The 20655-nt window shown below is 47.3% G+C and overlaps 4 protein-coding genes across 6 annotated transcripts; 3 read left to right on the top strand and 1 right to left on the bottom strand.

The window, feature by feature from the left end:
- Positions 1 to 151: 151 nt before the first annotated feature.
- On the top strand, positions 152 to 970 carry NDUFA1 (NADH:ubiquinone oxidoreductase subunit A1). Its single transcript, XM_018070640.2, has 3 exons — positions 152 to 309; positions 486 to 575; positions 868 to 970. The coding sequence occupies exons 1-3, from the start codon at positions 208 to 210 to the stop codon at positions 922 to 924; spliced, it is 249 nt and encodes an 82-aa protein (XP_017926129.1). The 5' UTR covers positions 152 to 207; the 3' UTR covers positions 925 to 970.
- A 2084-nt stretch (positions 971 to 3054) lies between these two features.
- Positions 3055 to 4890, top strand: AKAP14 (A-kinase anchoring protein 14). Of its 2 annotated transcripts, none has more exons than XM_018070645.3 (5): positions 3055 to 3170; positions 3257 to 3348; positions 3506 to 3685; positions 4020 to 4072; positions 4448 to 4890. In XM_018070645.3, the coding sequence occupies exons 1-5, from the start codon at positions 3086 to 3088 to the stop codon at positions 4533 to 4535; spliced, it is 498 nt and encodes a 165-aa protein (XP_017926134.1). In that variant the 5' UTR covers positions 3055 to 3085; the 3' UTR covers positions 4536 to 4890. The 2 variants fall into 2 exon arrangements, with proteins under 2 accessions (XP_017926134.1, XP_017926135.1); XM_018070646.3 differs by having other exon boundaries at positions 3058 to 3170; positions 3260 to 3348.
- A 773-nt stretch (positions 4891 to 5663) lies between these two features.
- On the bottom strand, positions 5664 to 10016 carry NKAP (NFKB activating protein). Its single transcript, XM_029959190.1, has 9 exons — positions 9749 to 10016; positions 9324 to 9432; positions 8869 to 8942; positions 8539 to 8658; positions 8058 to 8103; positions 7558 to 7673; positions 7335 to 7410; positions 6717 to 6866; positions 5664 to 6088 (listed from the first exon to the last, which is right to left on the bottom strand). Exons 1-9 carry the CDS (start codon positions 10014 to 10016, stop codon positions 5914 to 5916), a joined length of 1134 nt encoding a protein of 377 aa, XP_029815050.1. The 3' UTR covers positions 5664 to 5913.
- A 3342-nt stretch (positions 10017 to 13358) lies between these two features.
- ZBTB33 (zinc finger and BTB domain containing 33) lies at positions 13359 to 19850 on the top strand. 2 transcript variants are annotated; one of them, XM_029959100.1, is made up of 2 exons: positions 13359 to 13458; positions 14791 to 19850. In XM_029959100.1, the coding sequence occupies exon 2, from the start codon at positions 14793 to 14795 to the stop codon at positions 16824 to 16826; it is 2034 nt and encodes a 677-aa protein (XP_029814960.1). In that variant the 5' UTR covers positions 13359 to 13458; positions 14791 to 14792; the 3' UTR covers positions 16827 to 19850. The 2 variants fall into 2 exon arrangements, with proteins under 2 accessions (XP_029814960.1, XP_008928932.2); XM_008930684.2 differs by lacking the exon at positions 13359 to 13458 and adding an exon at positions 14167 to 14187.
- Positions 19851 to 20655: the final 805 nt, after the last annotated feature.

The following is a 20655-nucleotide window of genomic DNA, read 5'->3' as shown; positions in this document are numbered from 1 at the left end:
ACCGCCTCGCCTCGTTCCTGGCCGAGGGCCGTCTTCCCGCAAGCGCTGTCACTCCCACCGCCCCTCCGGCCCGCCGGGCTGGACGGGCGCGGGGCAGGGCGGGAAGGCGCGGGCAGGCGGGAGTGCCCCGGGAGCGCCCCGGGAGCGGGAGCGCCCCGGGAGCGGCGCAGCGGGACCGGCACCGGGACCGGTAGCGACACCGGCAAGATGTGGTACGAGATCTTGCCCGGCATGGCCATCATGGGCGTCTGCCTCAGCATCCCCGGCTTCTCCACCATGTTCATGAACCGCTGGAACAACGGCGGCAAGGTCAGCGCGGGGCGGGACCCGCGGCCCCGGGGCTCCGCTTCCCCCGGGACCGCCCTTACCCCTCAGCCCCCTGCATCCTTCTGGGATCCCTTCCTTCCCGGGCTCCCCTTTCCCCCATCCCTCGGGACCCCATACCGGCGAACCCGGGGCCGTAACAGGCATCGCTGTGCCCACAGGAGAAGAGGATCGCCCGCTTCCCCTTCCAGTGGGCCCTGATGGAAAGGGATCGGCGGATCTCGGGTGTCAACAAGTACTACGTGTCCAAGGCAGGTTTTTGGGGCATGGGCAGGTACCACCGGGGGGGAAGAGGCAGGAGCCAGGCGCTGCTCCTCCATCCCCGGGCTCTGGGATGGGGTTCCCGCGGCCGCACTGGTCGCTCCCGGGGCTGTCGGGCTCCGTGCCCGCAGCTGATCTGCCTCTGGGGCTGTGCATTTTAACTGTGTTTTAACTAGGACTTGGGTAATTAGGTGTAGTTTGAAAACTGGTGTTTTCAGCTATGCCCTGTTGCCCATTAGTGGCAAGAATGATGCAGATATAGCTGTTATTTTTTCTTTTTAGGGTCTGGAGAATATAGACAAAGGTGGCAGCACTTTGAAGAATCCACGTATCTATTGAGAATGATTGAACTCCTAAATAAAGATATATGTGTGTTCAGCCCTTGTATCTGTGTTGCTGTGGTGGGGTGACCGGGGCTGGACACCAGGTGCTCACCAAAGCTGCTCTGTCACTCCCCTTCTCAGCTGGACAGGGGAGAGAAAACATAATGAAAGGCTCAAGGGTGGAAATAAGGACTGGGAGAGATCACTCAGCAATTACTATCAAGGGCAAATGAGACTCAACTCGGGGAAATTAATCTATTGTCAATCAAATAAGAACAGGATAATGAGAAATAAAACCAAATGATGAAACACCTTCCTTCCACCGCTGTCTTCTTCCTGGGTTCAACTTCACTCCCAGTTTTCTCTACCTCGTGCCCCCCAAGCTGTGCAGGGAATGGGGGTCGTGGTGAATGTCATCACATGGTGTCTCTGCTGCTCCTTCTTTCTCAGGGGAAGACTCCTCACACTTTTCCCCTGCTCCAGCCTGGAGTCCTGCCCATGGGAGACAGTCCTCCACAAACTTCTCCACTGTGAGTCCTGCCCATAAGCTGCACTTCTTCACAAACTGCTCAGTGTGGGTCCCTCCCACAGGGTGCAGTCCTTCAGGAACAGGCTGCTCCAGCGTGGATCCCCTGCTGGGGCACAAGGCCTGCCAGCAAACCTGCTCCAGTGTGGGCTCCTCTCTCTATGGGCTCACAGGTCCTGCCAGGAGCCTGCTCCAGTCTGTGCTTCCCATGGGGCCACAGCCTCCTTTGGACTTCCACCTGCTCTGGCATGGGTCCTCCATGGGCTGCAGCAAAATCTCTGCTTCAGCTTCTGGAGCATCTCTTCCCCCTCCTTCTTCACTGACCTGGGTGTCTGCAGAGCTGTTCCTCCCACATATCCTCACTCCTCTCCAGCTGCAGTCTTGAAACCAAGTTTTTTTCCCCCTTCTTAAATCTGTTATCCCAGAGGTGCGTATGAGCTGCATAAGTCGCATAAAAGCTTTGGACAGAACTGGTTTCCTCACTTTATGTGCTCTGATATGCACCAGGCAGCTGTCTGTGAGAGGAGGAAAAGGAATGCCAGAAAGACTGATTCTGTTTTCGCACCCACTTCTGACATGCAGTTCCCTGCTGCTGACTGCAGCAGCCTGCATGAATAGCCAGTGCTACCTCCTGCAGCTTGGATTCTTGCCTCCCAGCATAGCACTAGTCAGCAGTCTCAACTTACAATAAAGCCAAAACTTGTCTCTGCTACATCCTGAACCTGCTATAACGATGCCTGTTACTTATCTCCTTGTGGCAGTCAGAGTGAAACGCAGATTTTGTGTCACTGCCACCAACATTGATCCCCTGTGAGACATGGGGCATGGAATGACCACCCACAACCAATGTGGAGGGAACAAGGTGCAGAGTCACATGGATCAGACAAATTTCTGAGAAATGTCCAGGCTTGTATTAATGCTGTCTCAGCTGGACAGGAAGCATCTATGAGACCACGAGGACTAGGGCCTACACTTTGCTCATTATTGATCGAGCAGCTGAATCCATAAAGCAGCCTTTTGTCATTCTGGAAGAGCAGCTGCTGTGAATTCAGCACACTGTGATATGCTAAAACATTTCTGGCCTCTCTCTGTTGGTCCTTTCCCTATGAAGGGCTGGGAGACTACAGCCCTCTGTGCGCCGGGCTGGGCTGAGACTCTGCCCAGACAGCACAGAGCGGAGGCTGCTTTAGTTCCCCCATTGCCGAGACTTCAGAAACATGACAAACAGAGAATCTGGCAGGATCCCACAGCTGCTTTCCTGGCCATACTGCCTTCCTTTTCCGTAACGCTGCGGCTGCTGGGGACGCATTTCCCCGGGGTCGGTGTATCCGCAGGGAATGCCGACTGGGATGCCGGGAGACGGCCCCGCCTCTCCATGGTGACGCGGAACGCTGCCGTGGCCGGGGAGCGGGACAGCGGCAGGGACACCGCCGGGGCCCGGAGCAGCTCCTCGGGGCTGGACACCTTCCCTGGAATAAAAAAGCCCCGGGACCCTCCGTCCGTCCGGGGCAGCGCTGAGGGGGGTGAGCGGGGGCGAGGGGCCAGCGAGGGAGTGGCCAGTGCTCTCCGTGTTCCTCTGATGGGTCCTGCAGCTCTCGGGCCGGCTCTGTCTCACTGTGTTTGTGCTTTTCTTTCTCTAAAGGTGAAGCCAATGGACAAGGAGGAGGACAAAGATCACAAACCCCCAGACAATGAGAGAAGCAGTACAGAGGACTGTCTGAAGAAAAAGGAAAAAGGTATTGTGTTTGCTCTATTAGCATGTGTTGTTTTGTTGGTTTTTTTTTTCCCCCAGGAGGATTTGTCAGCATTTTATTTGCTTTAGAAGCCAAGCGTGTTATCAAAACTATCCAGTGGACCACAGGCAACAACTTCACAGTGGAGAGAGGGCGACAGCAGATTGAAGAACTCATTTCTGTGAGTGACAATTCCATCCATTCGGGAAGGTCACACCCTCTCACTGTTAAGAAGTGTGAAAAATTTAAGGACAGCACCTCTGGTTCCTTTTTAGCACTGCCCTCAAGTCACCTCTACTGGACAGAGGGAGTCTTAGTGTGATGCCTTTGTTCGACAGACATGGGACATTCATGAGAGCTGGCTTCACCACTCAGAATTTCTTGAGGAAGAAGAACTGGAGGACAGCAAGAGGTACCATTACAGAGCTTGCTGGGGCATCCCAACACGCCGAAAACCCATCCCACGAGCAACAGCAAGCGTCTACTTTGTTATAGTGATCTCCAAACTCAAACCTGACGTAAGTACTCAGAAATGCCACACACCAGTCCTTAAAGGGAAAAGAGCACAGGGATTCCTGAGGCAGTCAAAACCAGCACAACAGCCCATAGCTGGTCAGAAATCTTACATCATCCCACACGCTTAGAATTGTAACTTATGAGGCTTTACCTTTAAGAGGCTTTAAGAAAATACTCAGAGAGGCTTTAAACTAAAACTATTCTAATCTGTATCAGAAACGTTGTACAAATATCCAGGTTATTTTTGAAGACATAGATAGTAGCTCTTACCTAACTACAGTGTCTGCTCTTTGAGGGGCTGTGCATGACCTCTGCCCTGTCTCTGCTCTCTTGCAGACCTCGCCTGTGGAGGTTTTCTTCAGACTGGAGTCCAGCAGGCTGATTCGCAGGTAAATGTCATTACTCTTCTGTCACTGACACAACTCAGGAGGTTCTAGCAAGCTTTTCCATGCCAAAACCAAAGAGGGAGCTCCATGTAAATAAGTTTGCAGTCACATCAGGGAGGTGGAAGAAGCTGTCAAAATTTTGCTACACAAAATGAAATGACCCTGCTTATTATTAGCTTCTCTCCCTCACAAGCATGGATAGCCACCCCATGGGCATCTGCCTTCTCCAGGAAGAATATGTCCTGCTTACCCAGGTCTAGGCATGGTCTTTATTGCAGTAGATAGGCTTGCCTGGTGAATTAAGGCCAGCTCTGAGCTGGCCAAACTTGGATTCAATATTATTCTTACAATTTACCCTCTTTTTATTCCATCCTCCAGGCCAGAAGAGTGTCAGTTTAGAGAAAAGTGGCTTCAGGACATTATTGAAAATAAAATAATCCTCATAGAAAGACTTAGTTCCCAATGAGCAGCTCCAATTCACCATCACCAATGCTCCGTTTTGGAGAACCAAATAAACACAATGAAGAAAGAAAGGCTCTTCCTTAGCAGCATTTCTGCTTTGTGGATACATAAAAAGCATCAAACCTGTGCCAAATCAACGATGCCCTGACATGGCAGTTGGCTTTATGGGACGGTTGCTGGCAGGTATGGGTGGGTACACCAGGATGGAACCAGGTTCCAGAGTGTAAATGGGAAGAGACAGCTGGGAGGGATTTGCTGGTCTGTGGAACTATAGGGAAAACATTATAGGACTTTAGGACTTTTATCTTCTTTGCACCAATATACGAGACATCTCTGCTGCCCAACTTAGGGGAACAAAAGCCCTCTCAAAAACACTTTCTTTTTCTCAAGTGTTTTTAAAAACCAGTTCAAAGGGGATATGTTTGGAAATATGTGGTTGAATCAAAGGTAACCACCACATAAGCACTGCTTGAGCAAGGCCTCCAAGTACAGAGCTTAAAGTAAACCATGCAATGCTGCTGAAACAGACCAAATTAAAACACTACCGGAGTTAAAATAAGGTTTTAATCTAGAACACTTTCATAAACATAAACATTTCAAATAAATTGAAAGACACATCCTTGTTGCCACTGTATACATCCAGGGGTTCCAATCACTGCACCCCACTGCTCTAATGCCTATGTATAACATAGGAGAAAAAGAAGCAAGCAACTTTGTTCTCCACCACAGATTTCGGTGAAGAGCGGACCCTCCTATTATACTGTTACTTTACACCCCAATTGCAATCTGCTTGCTTTCAAGTAACTGAAGCCCATCTGTATTAAATTACAAACTCATTTACAGAATATTTACAAGTCTAGTTTGAACCACAAACCAAACTTCACTGTTTTGAGAAAAACCTAAATCTAAAAAGACTTCTGAAGAAATAGTGGACAGTCCTAGATCTTAAACAGGAACTCAGGAGTTCCTTCATTTTTGCTGCTGTTAGTAGTAGCTTGTTCGCTGCCTTTTCCAAGCTAAATGAGTCTATGAAAAATCAAAATAAATGGAATTAAAAAAATGACACATTGGTATTATGTAACAAAGCCCTTCTCACGGGATCCTCCGGCTTGTCTGATTCAAAGCAAGCGCACCTCTAATCTTCCCTGTCTGTTCCTGCCTTCTAGCCTTTCGCTTTACAGGGATTCCTTGTAGATGGTGAACAAATCACCCTAGAGAATCTGATGAAAGTAACTCTGTTTTCTTGACAGAAGTAATCCACTCCTGGGGCCCGGCCCTGTTGGGTGAAAGGCGCTGCAGCACCTGCAGCATTTTTCAAATCACGACTGGAACACGTCAGCTGCTGCGTGGCACAGTCTGTGCTGCACAGCTCAAACAAAGCATTATTTCTCCTCTTTGCCCTTAGTCTTTCTGTAGACCATCTCCCGAAAGCTTGCGAGGATCTTGTTCTCTCGTTTCCTCCTCTCCTCTTGGTTGAAGGAGGCCAGGGCTCTCTTCTCGTCCGCGCTGTAGATCTGGTTCTCCTTGCGCAGACGCACGGCTTCCATGCGCCGGTGTCTGTGGAGGGGAACGTGGTGTGTGTCATCATGGGCACACTGCCCCGGTACAGCTTCCATCCATCAACTGGCCTGAATGTTTTCAGGGGCTTTAAATAAAGATACCTGCACTACAAAGTCCGAACTTGCACACAAACCTTCCCAAGAAGGAGTGTGGCAGAGCAAGGAACTGACTTCTGGGCATGCCTGCTCTCAGGTAGTGAGCCAGAAGTCCCACCTACCCCCAGGGTGTCAGCTGCTGGCTCACCAAAATTTAAGTGAAATTCCTGGAGGACTCATAGAGCAAAAAGTGCAGCCAACCTCTCACACTTTGATTTGTCTCCTACTGGCCAGCACATCACCAGGGCTGTCCAAACACACCACCTAGCACAAGCAGCTCCTCATTTGAAATAAAGATAATTAGAAGTATATTGCCTGGAAAGAACTTTTGCTCTTGAGGAGAAAGCATCCTTGAAAACCTCACCATCTGTCTACAGCAATGGGGAGTTTGGTGTAGATTACTGCAAGCATGCAGAGCAACCTTCTCCTCCACACTTTCAACTAGAGCTTGGAAGCAGTCTTCCACTCAGCCAACAGAGAAAGCAGCTCTTGAAAACATCACTGAACCACTGCCATCATCAAAACCATACCTGCTGCCACTCATGACGTAACCAGAGCTCTCAAACGATGCGATCTCTTCACTGGTTAAACCGATCTCGCCTCTCCGGGGAATACGTTTTCCTGCTTTTACATACTCTGCCATTGCTGCACCTTCACCCGGCAGGAGGGCGTGTCCATAGCTAAAAAAAAAAAAGGGAGGATTGCAGTCTCAAATACAGAGAGCCTGAGATAAACATCCTGCTTCCCTGTTCACTACCAGATACAGCTGCATTTCTTATTCTTTCCCACATATTGGCCTGTTCTTTCCTTATGGCTAACACCAGCAGAAACATCTTAAATTACCAGTTGAGTCCATTCTGATTAAAAAATGAAGAAGACACTACAAAGTCACAACACTGCAGAGCATTAGAATAAAGGTACCTTACAATTGATTTTCTAGGAATCAAGACTAAGAAGCATAAACCAGACTTTTCTACCCAAATTCAGGCCAGGGGAAAGGCTAGCACCACTAGCACTTTTGTTTGCAAGTTTCTGGCACAGCATTTCTCCCTCTGCATGCCATATTGTTGTAACAGCCCTTTTGAACAGTAACTTTCATGCTTGATTTACTTGATTGGATCAAAGCACTGTTAGAGCTGGCTACTCACTTCAAAGGCCTGTCATCCTGAGACGCATGAGTTTTGGGAGCCTCTGGTCCAATCAAGCTATCAGCTTCGGTATTTTCTGCAACAATCAAATAATGAGGAAGATTGATATTGTGCCCATTGTTCTTTGTTATCAGAAGTGTTCCACAGGTCAGTAAGACCTAAGAGAATTCACAAAAAGGACACTAAAAAGTTTCAATCCAAATGTAAAGTCAGGTGAACCTACTTGATCTCTCAATCCAGAGATCATCCCCTTGAACTGTTTCATCGTCGGAATCTTCGCTACTGGAATCGCTGGATTCCTTCCTGCTCTTCTTATTTTTCTTTTTCTTATACTTCTTCCTGTGATAAAGTCAGACAGACATACTATTTACCAAAATTTGCTTGGAATCATACTCAAATAATTAGTTTCTCAAGGTAACTTCTACTTATGGGAAGACTGGCTGGCTGCGTACAGATTGTTGTTTTACAGAAAACACCTTACAGCAAAGCCAAGACCATGTTACACCTTTCACAGAGCGCTAGAAAGTGGCTCTACACTTGCAGGGAGTTGTCTATGCTGCACGATTCTGTTGATTCAAAGAAAATCCATCAAATTAATATTACTTGTCAGCACTTGCAGCCTGAATTACCAGAGTGCTCAGACTCCCTCAGAGCCTGTGAAGAAAGTGGAGCTGCTCTCCAGCCAAAGAAGCCAGAACTACATGCAGCAACCTGGGCGCTTACTTTTTGCTCTTCTTTTTCCTCTTCTTGCTTTTCTTTTTATCTTCATCTGAAAAAAAATAAAGTATATCATTAGCAAAAAGAGATGATTAGCTATAACTAAGTAGTTTACTGTACTGAACTGCCTCCACCAGAATGCCCTAGTACACACACAGCTTCTCAGACATGACTGTTTAGATATCAAGCAATACTAAGAAAGCATTAGTAGAAAGCTACCTGCAGTATTGATGAATATGAGAACATCTCAAACAGATCTCTATGATGAGATGCCCAATGGATGCTTAACTCAGAAATCCCATTTCCTGAGGCCAGACCTCAAGCACTCAAGGAAAAGGCACTACAAACCCAGCAAGATGGTGAAAGAAAAGACCATGGATTGATGCTGCAGCTCTGTAACTTCAGAACACTGCAAGCATGCAATAAAAGCCAGAAGTGTCAGTTTGTGTTCAGCCCTCACACACCAGCCAAAACCCTCCTGTCTTACCACTGGAGTTCTGCTCAGACTCCGACTCACTGTCGCTGTCCTCAGAATGTTTTCTGCGCTTTCTTTTGGATGCCTTACGTTTTTTCTTGTTTCTTTTCTTCTTCTTTTTCTTCTTTTCCTCTAGAATGTTTTGAAAATATAACATTAGAGATCAATCAACTAGCTCCATATGTACTTCCCAATCTTCCCAAGGTAATGCTCTCCTTTGAACTGGAGCCCACTCACTTCCAGCCATCAAAACCAGTAACCCTCCAGCAAGTAACTGCAGCAGATTCTAGACTTCAATAGCTTCCCATTTTCAAAACAAGCTGTGTAAGCCAAACAAAATACCTTCTGAGCTGGAATCCGAAGAACTACTCTTCGATTTTGCCTCTTCATCTTCTACTGGTGTATGCTCATCAGAACTGAATAAAAAGAACAGTTTGCTATTTAACATCTATTTTGTAGTACTCAAGATCAAAGATACACATGTGACCAAAGGCTTGCAGGTTTTGAGTCAATACTTGCAATGAAGTAAACTATTAAAGGGTTAATTTTCAGCATGGGAACTGCTTTCAGAACCACAACACAGAGGTCACAATATTTGTAGATCAATTTATTGATCTACAATTAATCACATATTGGAATTACCTGGGGGGAAAAACCTAATAATCTCATATTATGTTGATTCAGAAGTTAACTGATACGACAAGAATTGTGGCAATGGGACTAGCACAGGGATAAGGCATTTTTGTAAATTAAACTAACATAAAAAACTGAAGAAAAGAAAAAAGAATAAGCCTTACTCGGGGTCAGGAACCTTTGGTGACAGCCCCCAGACTTCAGGTGCCCCCAGCTCTCCAATTCTCTCTCTCTCATTGAGCCTCCTGTAAAGGAAAACACCTTCACTGAATCCTTGCGTGCCACACCCAGTACATAAACACTTTAAATTTAGCACTTGTCACCACTGTTAATCGCAGTACGGAAAAGAAAAAACCAGGTGCAAGGAGCCAACTCCCAGGCCGGAGGGCTGGCAGAAGTGCCCCCCCACTGCAGAGGTGTTACCCCCTCCCAGCCGAGCCCCGGCTCAGTCCTGCCCGCGACACGGCCGAGGAGCGTCCGGAGAGGGCCCAGACCGTGGCCGGGCCGTGCAGCGCCGCGGCCCGGCCCTCCCCCCCAGCCCTCCCACAGAGCACCCCAGACCCCGACCGACAACCTTGTAGGGACAGACCCCCGACCCGCCCAACGCTATGCCTCTGCACGTAGGATCTCCTTCCTTCTCCTTCTCGGAGTACTCGCCAAGCCCTTAGCCGTGGGTGGTGCCCGTGGTGCGCGGCGTGACGCGGCGGGCCGGGGCTGCGCGACGAGACCGGCTGCGGCTCCGCCGGTGGGCTCGGGGCGCCTCGGACGTATGCGCTCGCGGGGCGGCAGCGGGATCGGGATCGCGGCGCGGTCTCGGGGCTGGCGGCGGCGGGAGAGCGGGAGGGACACGGCGCCATGGCGCGAAGGGGCGGGGAAGCCCACTTCGGCACGCTTTCCGGCCACTTTCCGGCGCCTCACCGGGCGGGCGAGCGCGGGGCGGCCCCGCCGCGGGCACCGCCCCTCCGGCGCGGCGCCACCGGGCGGCTCCGGCGGCTCCCTTTTGCCGCCCGGCAGCGACGGACGCGCGGACCAACGCGGCGGCAGGTTGAGGCGGTGGTGGGTGAGGCAGCGGCGGGTAGGGCACTGGCGGGGGAGCCGCCGGCAGCGGCACCGGCACGGGCCGCGCCCCGGGAGCTCTCTAGGGCGGCCCGGGAGCAGCACTGCCCCGCGGACAGCTCACCCTGCCCCGTCGGGGCTCGCCTTCCCCGCCCGGGCCCGACACCGTCACGGTCCGGTTGGGAGTGCTGGAAATCCGGCGGCTCCCGGCGCGGCCTGATACGGCAGCGTGTCGGGGGAGCATTGACAGGGCGAGGGGAAACGGCCTCGAGTGGCACCAGGGGAGGTTTAGATTGGATATTAGGGAAATTTTTTTCACGGAAAGGGTTGTAAAGCATTGAAACACGCTGCCCAGGGAAGCGATGGAGGCACCATCCCTGGAAGTGTTCATAAAACGTGTAGCACTTGAGGTCGTGGTTTAATGGTGGTACTGGGTTGACGGTAGGATTTGATACGACCCGCCCCAGAAGGGGAGGGTAACCCAGGTTCTTGTTAATAAATCCCTTGGGGTGGATTAAGGTGAAACGACACTGAATGATCCGTGTTTGTAAATATATATGTAGGGCTTATTTTAGAGCAATTTTGTTTCAAAGGAAAACAGGTGTGTAGCCGTTTTGCTTCTTATCATCTAAAGTAATACAGCAATATTAAAGCATAAAAGTAACACTTAAGGAAATGTATAAGGAGGAGAAAGAAAGGATAAAAATGGAAAGATATATGTTGTCACCACTCGCTGGATCCAGCGATGAAACTTGGTAGTTGCACCTTCAATGTTCTGTTGGTTGAAGATGGTGGTCGCAGTCCTGTCCAAGTGGTGGTCTTGATCGGCTGGGGGAAGCCCCCTCCTCCCCTCAAAACTCAAAGATCTCACGAGTTACACACATTCGGGCTCAGGTGGGAACGCCTAGTGCCTCCCGTGGGGCGGGGAGTCACAGGACACGTCATGAGACGGAGAATGCTTCTTTGTCTCTCAGATTTGTCAGATCTTTAAAAACGTTCTGTTCTCTCAAACTGGAATTTTTAAAAACAAGAGAGCTCCTCAAACTGCTTAACTGAAAACTTGTCAGTGAATTGCGTATTTTTTTGTCTTCTCACAAAAGCCTGACATCACTTCTTTAAATTTGTACTTCATATTTTCAGAGGCTCAATCCCAGAGTTTTTTTGATCACTTCTATGCAACAAAATAAAAGTTGCCATTGTGTCTCTTAGCTATTTTTTCAGTTCCAAGAATAGCACGTTTAGTTCTATGTTTTAGATGTTTCTTATTAGTATCTTAGATAAAATGGTTCTTTTAAATCGTCACTGTATAAGTGTTGATGTGACTTGAATCACCTGACACTTTATAATCTTATCTAAAAATAAAAGAGGAAAAAACAGCCCCAGAACTAAGAATTGCATGCTAGACAAAAAAATATGAATGTTGAAATTCTGCATTCAAGTGCAGGAGGACTGAGTGGCAGCTTTGGTCAGATTTAAGCTGCTCAGAGCATTGGCTCTGTTCTGGCCACAGCAAGGTGACAGTGGGGTTCAGATTTGTATCTGATCAAAGAAGTTGACATAGAGAGAAGCTTTTCCAAATAAGGTAAAAGTCAAGGAGATGGTGCAGCTCTCCCAGCTAGACCAGCAGCTTTTAAATCAGCCAGTATTTCTATGCCTAAGGGTAAGCAGTTCAAACCTGATTTCTGAGAACTGGTGATGCCTCAGGAGCAGGGCTCCTTCCAACGCAGTGCTCATCTTTAGCTGTAAATTCTCCTGTTCATTGTTTAGGAATGGGATAGGCAATTAGGAGAAAACTCCTTAAAACTGGAAGATGAAAGGCTAAGAAATGGTTTAATTTGGGCCATCACAGATTTTTGGAGGAGAAAAAGGAACACTGGATTAAGAATTAAAATAATTATAGTATTATTTTCATTTAATATATCCACCTAAGTAAAAATTATTAAGAACCTGGATCAAAGGAGAAAACTTAATTGAAGGGTTATGAGGAAGAAAAGCCTTCCTTTTCCCCGATTATTCTTTTCTGTTATTTATTCTCCTCCATTTGACTCTCTGGTAAAAGCTATAAATAAACAGAAACCGGTTTATAACATTTCAGATATGAGAGCTTGCTTCCAAAAGGCACTAACTATACAAACACTATATAGGGAGGTTGGCAGTGATTTTCTTGCTAGAAGGGCTCATATACTGGGGCAGGATCATTTCATTGCTGATATATGTAGTGTGAGGGATTGCAGCTGTTTCTGCCAGTGACTGTGGCCTGTTCATGTTTTTGGTCTAACTTCACAGGAGGACATTTGTTCTTGTCAAAGTTTTTAAATCTTAAAGAAAAATAGGAACCCCTGTGGTTCAAGTCCACAAAATCCATAGGAAAAAAAAAAAATGGAACAGATCAGTAACTGAAGATGAAAAATATCTTTTATGATCTCGGTGCTCTTTGAGCGTTCCAGAACAGCGACAGTTTCCAAGAGGCCGCATTGTGGATGTGTGGCTTTGATGGCCACATGTCAAACCTGGAACCTGTCGCGCCTTTTCTCAAAGACACTTTGTGCGGAGGCCGTGCACGTCTGCTCAGCTGCCAGCGGGGTCCAAGACGTGCCAGCGAGGTGCAAAGAGCACCAAACCAACGCTCCTGCAGTGTGGGCAGGGGTGCCCAGGGTCGGATTATACAGGGGTGCCCAGGGTCGGATTATACAGGGGTGCCCAGGCCGGGTTTTACAGGGGTGCCCAGGCCGGGTTTTACAGGGGTGCCCAGGTCGGGTTATACAGCAGTGCCAGGTCGTGTTATTCAGCGGTGCCAGGCCGGGTTATCCAGCGGTGCCAGGCCCAGGTATACCAGGGGTGCCCAGGGCCGGGTTATCCAGCGGTGCACCAGGATCGGGTTATCCAAGCGGTGCCCAGCCGGTTATCCAGCGTGCACCAGGCCGGTCTTATCCAGCGGTGCCCAGGGCCGGTTATCCAGCGTTGCCAGGCCGGGTTTATCACAAGCGTGGCCCAGGCGGTTTATCAGCATGCCCAGGCCGGGTTATCCAGCGGTGCCCAGGCCGGGTTTATCCAGCGGTGCCCAGGCCGGGTTATACAGGGATGCCCAGGCCGGGTTACAGCCCCGCTCGGTGCTGGGCGGAGGTGCCACAGCTGCGTCACCCCCGGCGGAGCAGCGCCAGCTCGGTCCCTGCCCCCGGGAAGGAAATGAGCCGCAGCGGGAAATAACGTCTGCACGGCCTCATCCACACGGCCGGGCACAAGGCAGGTGCCGGGACAGCCGGCGGGAGACCGCCAAGCCGCGCGAGGCCCGTAGCGTGAGGCCGAGCTGCCCAAGGCCTGCGGTGGGGCAGGGGGGTTCTGCCGGCGGGGGCGGCCACCCGGGCGTGCGACCGGGCAGCTCCGGTGCCCGGGGCCGCCGAGGCGAGGTCTGTGGGCGAAGCCCCGGCGCGGGGGCGAGGGGAATCGCGGCCCGGCCCGCCCCCGGCGCGAAGGTTCCGAGGCCTCTCGGGTCAGGCAGGGCAGCGCGGGCAGCGCCCCCGCGGCGAGGCGCGGCGGGTGCGCGGGGACGCGGCGGGGTCCGCGGCCGCGAGCCGCGGGCAGGTAACGCAGGTACCGGGGGCACCGGGCAGCGCGACTATTGATCCCGCCCCGCCGGGGCGCTTCTCCCAAAACGGGTTCGATCAAGGGCCGAGCGGGGAGGGGCCAGTCCGTGAGGTTCGGGCGACGCTGCCGCCAGGCGCTCCGGAGCGCCGGGTCTGCCGAGCCGCCCGCGGAACGCCCGGCGGCGGCGCTCGGGGCGCTCGTTGTCACGGGAAGCCCCGCCGGGCCGCGGGGGAGGCGGGCCGGAGGTACGGCGGGCCGCGGGGTCCGGCCTCGGCGGCTCATCCGGCCCGGCCCGGCCTGCGGAAATAAAAGTTTCGCGGTTCTATATTTTGACGTTGATTTTTTCAGCCTGTTGGGGGCTGTGAAGGGGGCAGTGCCGAGAGAGGGGTCAGTTTGACTTTGCGGGTCTGTTTTGTTGCCGTGCTGCCTCGGTGTCTCGGTTTGAAATACAGAATAGCCTTGGGAATGTATGACGAGGGGTTAAAAAAAGTTTATTTTCCTGGGGCAGGAAGTGCGGTATCCATAGCGTTTTCATCAACTCATTGACTGGTGATATACAGATATTGCTGTCTGGCCCACGAATAACTTCATGTTATTGGGATTTCTCATAACAATTTATAGAATATCTTCACAATCAGAAAGAAATGTCTAATAGTGTTTAAAGCTGTTTGAGGGACCCAAATCTTCCATCTGCTTGGTTGTAAAATTTACTGTATTTGCTGTTGGCGTAGAATAAGCAGTTTCTCTGTTCCTCACCTTGTAAGAGTAGAGGATATGTTCAGAATTGCACTTACCTTTTGTAGAAGGTGAAAGGACAAATAAGAAGAAACAAATTTGCCAAGTGCTGTAGCATATATCCTTATGAACAGTGTCTCAGATTTGTTTTCTTTCAAAGAAGGAACAGACAGTAAATATGGGAATGTTGTCACGCAGTTAAAACTGTATGTCTGTATTTTTACTAATTTGATACTTTTTACTTTCCTTTTGTAGGAATGGAGGGGAAAAAACTCATCTCTGCAACAGACACACAGTATTCTAGTGTGCTCCTTCAGTCTTTGAATGAACAACGTGGCCATGGACTTTTTTGTGATGTTACAGTCATCGTGGAGGACCGGAAGTTTCGAGCTCACAGAAACATCCTTTCCGCCTCAAGCACGTATTTTCACCAGCTTTTCTCAGTGGCTGGTCAAGTGGTTGAACTGAGCTTTGTGAGAGCAGAAATTTTTGCAGAAATTCTTAATTATATTTATAGTTCGAAAATAATCAGCGTTCGATCCGATTTACTTGATGAACTGATCAAATCAGGGCAGCAGCTGGGTGTGAAATTCATAGCTGATCTGGGCATAGCTCCGTCCGAAGAGAAAAATGTGCCGAGCGAGGTCAAAGATGGTGCTTCAGAAACTAATAGTCCAAGTCAAAGGGATGCTGAAACACAAGTACCTCTAATCAGGCCAGAGAGTCAAGAGGCAACGGATGGGATGCCAGTTATAACACAGTCATTCTCCTTACATGGCATAGAATATGAGACTACAAAAATTACAGTGAGCGACTCGGATGATGAGGACGATGATGTAATTTTTTGTTCTGAGATTGTTCCTCCAAAAGAATGTACTAAAGATAAAAATGCTGCAAGCCAGAACCAGCCTTGCTCAAGTCCAGCTGGAGCTTCTGACCAAAAAACCTGTGGCGGTGGTGGCTCTCCCTGTTTGACAAACACCACAGCAGCTCAAAACCTCACCTTGTCTGCCAGTCAGCTAAACCCAAACCAAACACAGTCAGGTGCTGAATCGCTTGTCTCAGCAACTCCCCAGCATTTTACCCCTAATATCATCGTGCTAAACAAGCCTCTGCTTAACTCATCACTTGGTGCCAGCTCCTTGCATCAAACACATGTGACCCCTACAATTAATTTACTTGAGGAGAACCAGCAGCCATCTAATAAGGGCTCCTTAACTGAAGTGGAAACAACTGCTGTTGATGATGAAGAGGTTGTTGAAGATGATGTCGATATCATTAGCTCCTCTAGTCCTGGTTCAGTCAGCAGCAGCTCTTTGGTTCAGCAGTCTTCTGTTCCCAAGGCAGCAACCACCGAGGGATCAGGTGTACAGAAAAAACAGGTTGTTACATTTTCACAAGAGTCATTTGCTAAACCTGGAGAATTTAAAATAAAAATCTCAGATGTCCTCAGTGGAAACAACAAAGAATTCAATTCGGGCATAGCATCAAAGAATGTGGCAGATGGGCAGAAAATCATAACATTAGATACAGCAACTGAGATAGGAGGCTTGTCGACAGGCTGTAAGGTTTATGCAAACATCGGTGAGGATACGTACGACATAGTCATCCCTGTAAAGGGGGACTCCGAGGAGGGGGAAGCCAAGCCTGAGGACACGCCCAGGACATCTGGTGATGAATCTTCAAACAGGAAACGCATGAAAGTCAAGCACGATGACCACTACGAGCTCATAGTGGACGGCAGAGTGTACTACATCTGCATCGTGTGCAAGAGATCCTACGCGTGTCTGACGAGCTTACGGAGACATTTTAACGTCCATTCCTGGGAGAAGAAGTACCCGTGCCGGTACTGCGACAAGGTGTTTGCTCTGGCAGAGTATCGCACCAAGCACGAGCTCCACCACACCGGGGAGCGAAGGTACCAGTGCTTGACGTGTGGCAAGACTTTCATCAACTACCAGATCACGGTCTCCCACATCAGGTCGGTTCACAGCCAAGACCCTTCCGGAGACACCAAGCTCTACCGGCTGCACCCCTGCAGGTCCCTGCAGATCAGGCAGTACGCCTACATTAGTGACCGCTCGAGCAGCATCCCGGGAATGAACGAGGGGGGAATTGTCTATCGTGTTGGCTCAGGGAAGGACGGCACTGAAGGGACAGCACCTAACTCTCCGGCCAAACAAATTAGCTGGGACGACATTTTCGTTCCGCCGGGAAACGAAACAATGTTCAAACAAAATCCGTCAGAGGGAAGTACTGAGTTTGAGTTTGTAATACCAGAGTCTTACTGAAATGCATTAAGTGCTGGAAAAAAAGGATTCAGTGCAGAAATATTGCAGCTGTTTTAACAGGACTGTTAAAATAGCTGTAAAATAAAAGGTTAAAGTCAAAACAAGCTAACTTGTTCTACAAAGTCACCAAAATGGTAACACTTGTCTGGATTATGTTATCTGCAGTGATTTGTGGAAGCAATTCATTTCAAATTTATCTGAATAGAGAGGAAGACATTTCTAAGGAGCTGGCAGTGTTTTCTGGTATGTTAAATTTGATCAAAACATGAGGATTTGTAGCTTGAAAAGGTACAATTTCTTCTAAAGACCTAGAAATATTTCTAAAATAACTGAATTATTTTCTGTACCCATACCTACTATGTAAACCCTTTATTTCATGTTAGCACTTTAATGCTGAATTCTGTTTAGATGTTAACCAAGAAAACAGGCTTTTTTTCATTGTCTCTTGGTCGTGGAACCATTTAAAAAAAATAATCCCACACCTCACATTTGTGAACAGTGCATTACTGCAAGGGGCCAAAATAAATGAGCTGTTACTAGACTGGAGTAATGTATTTTTGAGCTAGCATCTTAGTTTTGCTTTTATAAACATTATAAATCATCTGTCTTTGAGATGATGGTTTTGTCAATGAGAGATAATCAGGGCTAACTTGAACAAACTTTATTTACACTTGGCAGGATGGTGAGCAGAGTATTCACTGTCTGAACCATCATATTTTATTCTTTTTGCAATGGGGATAAAAAGCCAAAACCTACAAAGCTCTGTAGTGAAGAAGCTTAAAACACTTAGGAAGGAGATTATTTTACTGTTTTAAAGCTTGAGGAATAAGGTCAGGTTTTTTTAATGCTGGAAAAAATGCCAGTAGTTAGTTTGATACAAAGTGATGTTCCTTCTTTCACTCTTCAAGAAGAAGGGCTTCAGTCTGGAATTTTAAAAACAGTAATACTTTTGGTAAAAGCAGTATCTTTTTGTTTTGTTTTGTTTTTAGCTGAAGGCTTCTCAAAACTGGGAAGTCATGTAAATGCTGTATTGGTTCAGCACTGAGACTGCTGAGGATCTTGTACGACTGTTTGTCTAGATCTTCAAGTGAAACAGGGATTTGGATTTTTTTTCTCCCCCATTTATAGATTGTGGAAGCGTGAAGACTAAACCAACGATCCAAAAATACCCTTTATTCACCATAATCTAAAGTATAATTTCTCTGTGGTTGTCTAGTTGTCTTCTGTTTTCAGGTTTGGGTTTATTATGTTGTTCTTTTTCTCCTTGCACTTGGTACATTTTTAAGCTCTTAGAAGATTAATGAGACGTCCAACTTGATGAGGAAATGGTAGATCTGAGAAAAACAAATGGCTGTTTACCAAGTCATAGTTTAGCACTTCAGATTTAGTGACTTGTTGAATTTTTGTAAATGGTAATATAAAAACTGCTCAAGTTCTAGAGATGACTGAGAAAGACTGTCGTGCGTAGTACTAGTTAGTTATTGCAACCTTTCATTGCTTAAATTCCAGTTACAGGTTTTTCTTTCCTTTTTCATGTTTTAAGCAAGCATCTTGATCCTATGACTGTCAAAGTCAGGATTTTGGACATACAGGACTCTAGACAGAAAGGCTTAAATGGTAAATGATTCAAATATAACTCGAGCTACAGAAAAGGATACCAGAAATCCCTGTGAGCAACGGTGGGAGGAGGATTTGTTTACCTTACACTTGTAATGCTCTGCACTTCTCTTTTGTTGGCCAAGAATGTGGTACACTGATGATTTCCAGATCATATTGCAGACCCCTGGGAATATAATGGGGCATGCTTTAAGTGTTCCAGGTGGGGTGTTATCTGAGGTGGCATTGCAGCAGTCAAACATAATCCTTATGCAACATGAGTGTGGATTGCCTGTGTTGGCACAGGTGGTTCTGCCCTAGCTGGCTGGTGCTATGACGGGAATTCTTGAACTTTGACAAGACAAATACAATGTTATTTTTGTTACTGACATGACACGTTTAATCACACAACATTCTGAGTTGGAAGGGACCCTCAAGGACGATCAGGTCCAATTCTTATGACCTGTACAGGGATCTGGAATTAAGCATACATTGCAAAGTGTACAAAATTAAATATAATGGCTATCACTGTTTGCTGCTGGTATATTTCAAACCTTAAATTAAACTGTGCCTACTAAAGGTCTCTTTTTGGAGGAAAACTGGAAAATTAGGGCTTTGTAACTATTTTTGCTAGAAGACTCGTGCTTGCATGTGTCTCAGGGTCTTCAGTTTTCCTTGGAAATAATTTTTGATATCCAAAGTCCAGAGGTCATGTAAAGCATTTTTTTTATTTCACTTCCAGTATTTATTGGTTTGGAAACACGTTAAATCCATACTTCTAAAACTTTCTATGCGGCCACGAGCTTTTATATTTAGATTTCTGGCTGTTGCACTTATATTTGTGGGTTTGTTTGTTTTTGTAAGCATTTAGCTTCCAGTTTAACTTAATGAAATAAACTTATGTAAATATTAAGAAATTGGCTTTGGGGTAATGGAAAAAAAAGGTTGACAAAGCATTTATATAGAAATTAAAAATTTCAACAGACTGTGGTGGCAAACCTTACAGTCATTTATATGCATATAAACCATTAACAGATCTGCTGCAGAATATGGTAACAGTGGCTGCATCCTCACTGTCTGGTTTCTTTGGGGATTCATACCTAACATTCCACTATGTGAACTAAGCAAATATTTGTTTGTTTAACAAATAACACTGACTGCTTATTTATTTTTTACTGTTAAGGCATGCAGCTTATAAAAGATGCAGAAGCTGACAACTATATACATTGAACTCTGAATTCTACAGCTATTGCCTAGGAAATGTTCCATGTGAAAACATTTCTTGATTTTCCCAGATCTGTGATGTATATAGTTGTACAGTCCTTCCTTAACATACTTTTTAAAGTTGTGTTCTACTTTTCATTAATCGATACTTGATATTAGTTCTTAGAGCTTTCTATGGCAAAAATAAAAAACTTAAATTCTAAAGCTGAGTGGTAGCATGTTTCTTTGTAACTGCAACTCAAGTTCTACAGTCTTAACGTGTTTGATTACCAACAGCTTGTCCCTTCCTTTTCCAGGTCTTTGGGAATAGCAGGGAACCGCTGGGGCAGGGGGGACACACAGCTTTTTGGGCCTGAGGTTGGTTGGTTTGTTTGTTTTTGTTGAACCCTTTCCAAGAAAGCAAATTCACTGAACAGCTCCAGTGTGCTGTGAGAATGCTGTGACAGCCACAAACTCTCAGAACAGGCAGAGCTGCCATGGAACAGTCTGACCAACTGCTGCTGTCATTGCAAACAAGCTCAAAATGAAGAAAAACATCCCCAGTGACCAGTAAAACATCCCTAGTGACCAGTGCAATGCATTTCAGCTCACTCATGGTTTGGGCTCCACTTCTTCCTGGCAGCTGACTTCATCAGGACAGAATTAGGCCCATAGTAAGTAAAGGAGACACTGAGACTCCACTGTCTACATTATTCATCTGTGTGTTAAAGCAAAAAATCAGCAGTAATGCCTTTATGGTGCTGGAGGTCAGGGCACCATGTTATGTGGGTAGAACTGCAGAATTACAAAGTGTAGGTACATCTGGGGCTTTCACAAACAGAATTTAAAAAAAGGTGTCTTTGTTTAATCCTGGTATAAAAACACATTTCCAGTATAACAAGTAGAGGTGGGGTTTTTTTTTTGTTCGTTAGGTTTTTCTTTTCTTTTTTTTTTTTTTTATTCTCAGTGCAATTATACTGGAATTTCTCAACTAACATTAAAGATGCTTGTAAGACAGGAAAGTTGTTAA

This window comes from Manacus vitellinus, unplaced genomic scaffold (genome assembly GCF_001715985.3).
Source record: "Manacus vitellinus isolate BGI_N305 unplaced genomic scaffold, ASM171598v3 scaffold_19_pilon, whole genome shotgun sequence".
Taxonomy (NCBI): Eukaryota; Metazoa; Chordata; class Aves; order Passeriformes; family Pipridae; genus Manacus; species Manacus vitellinus.
This window is presented reverse-complemented; position numbering and strand designations above follow the sequence as displayed.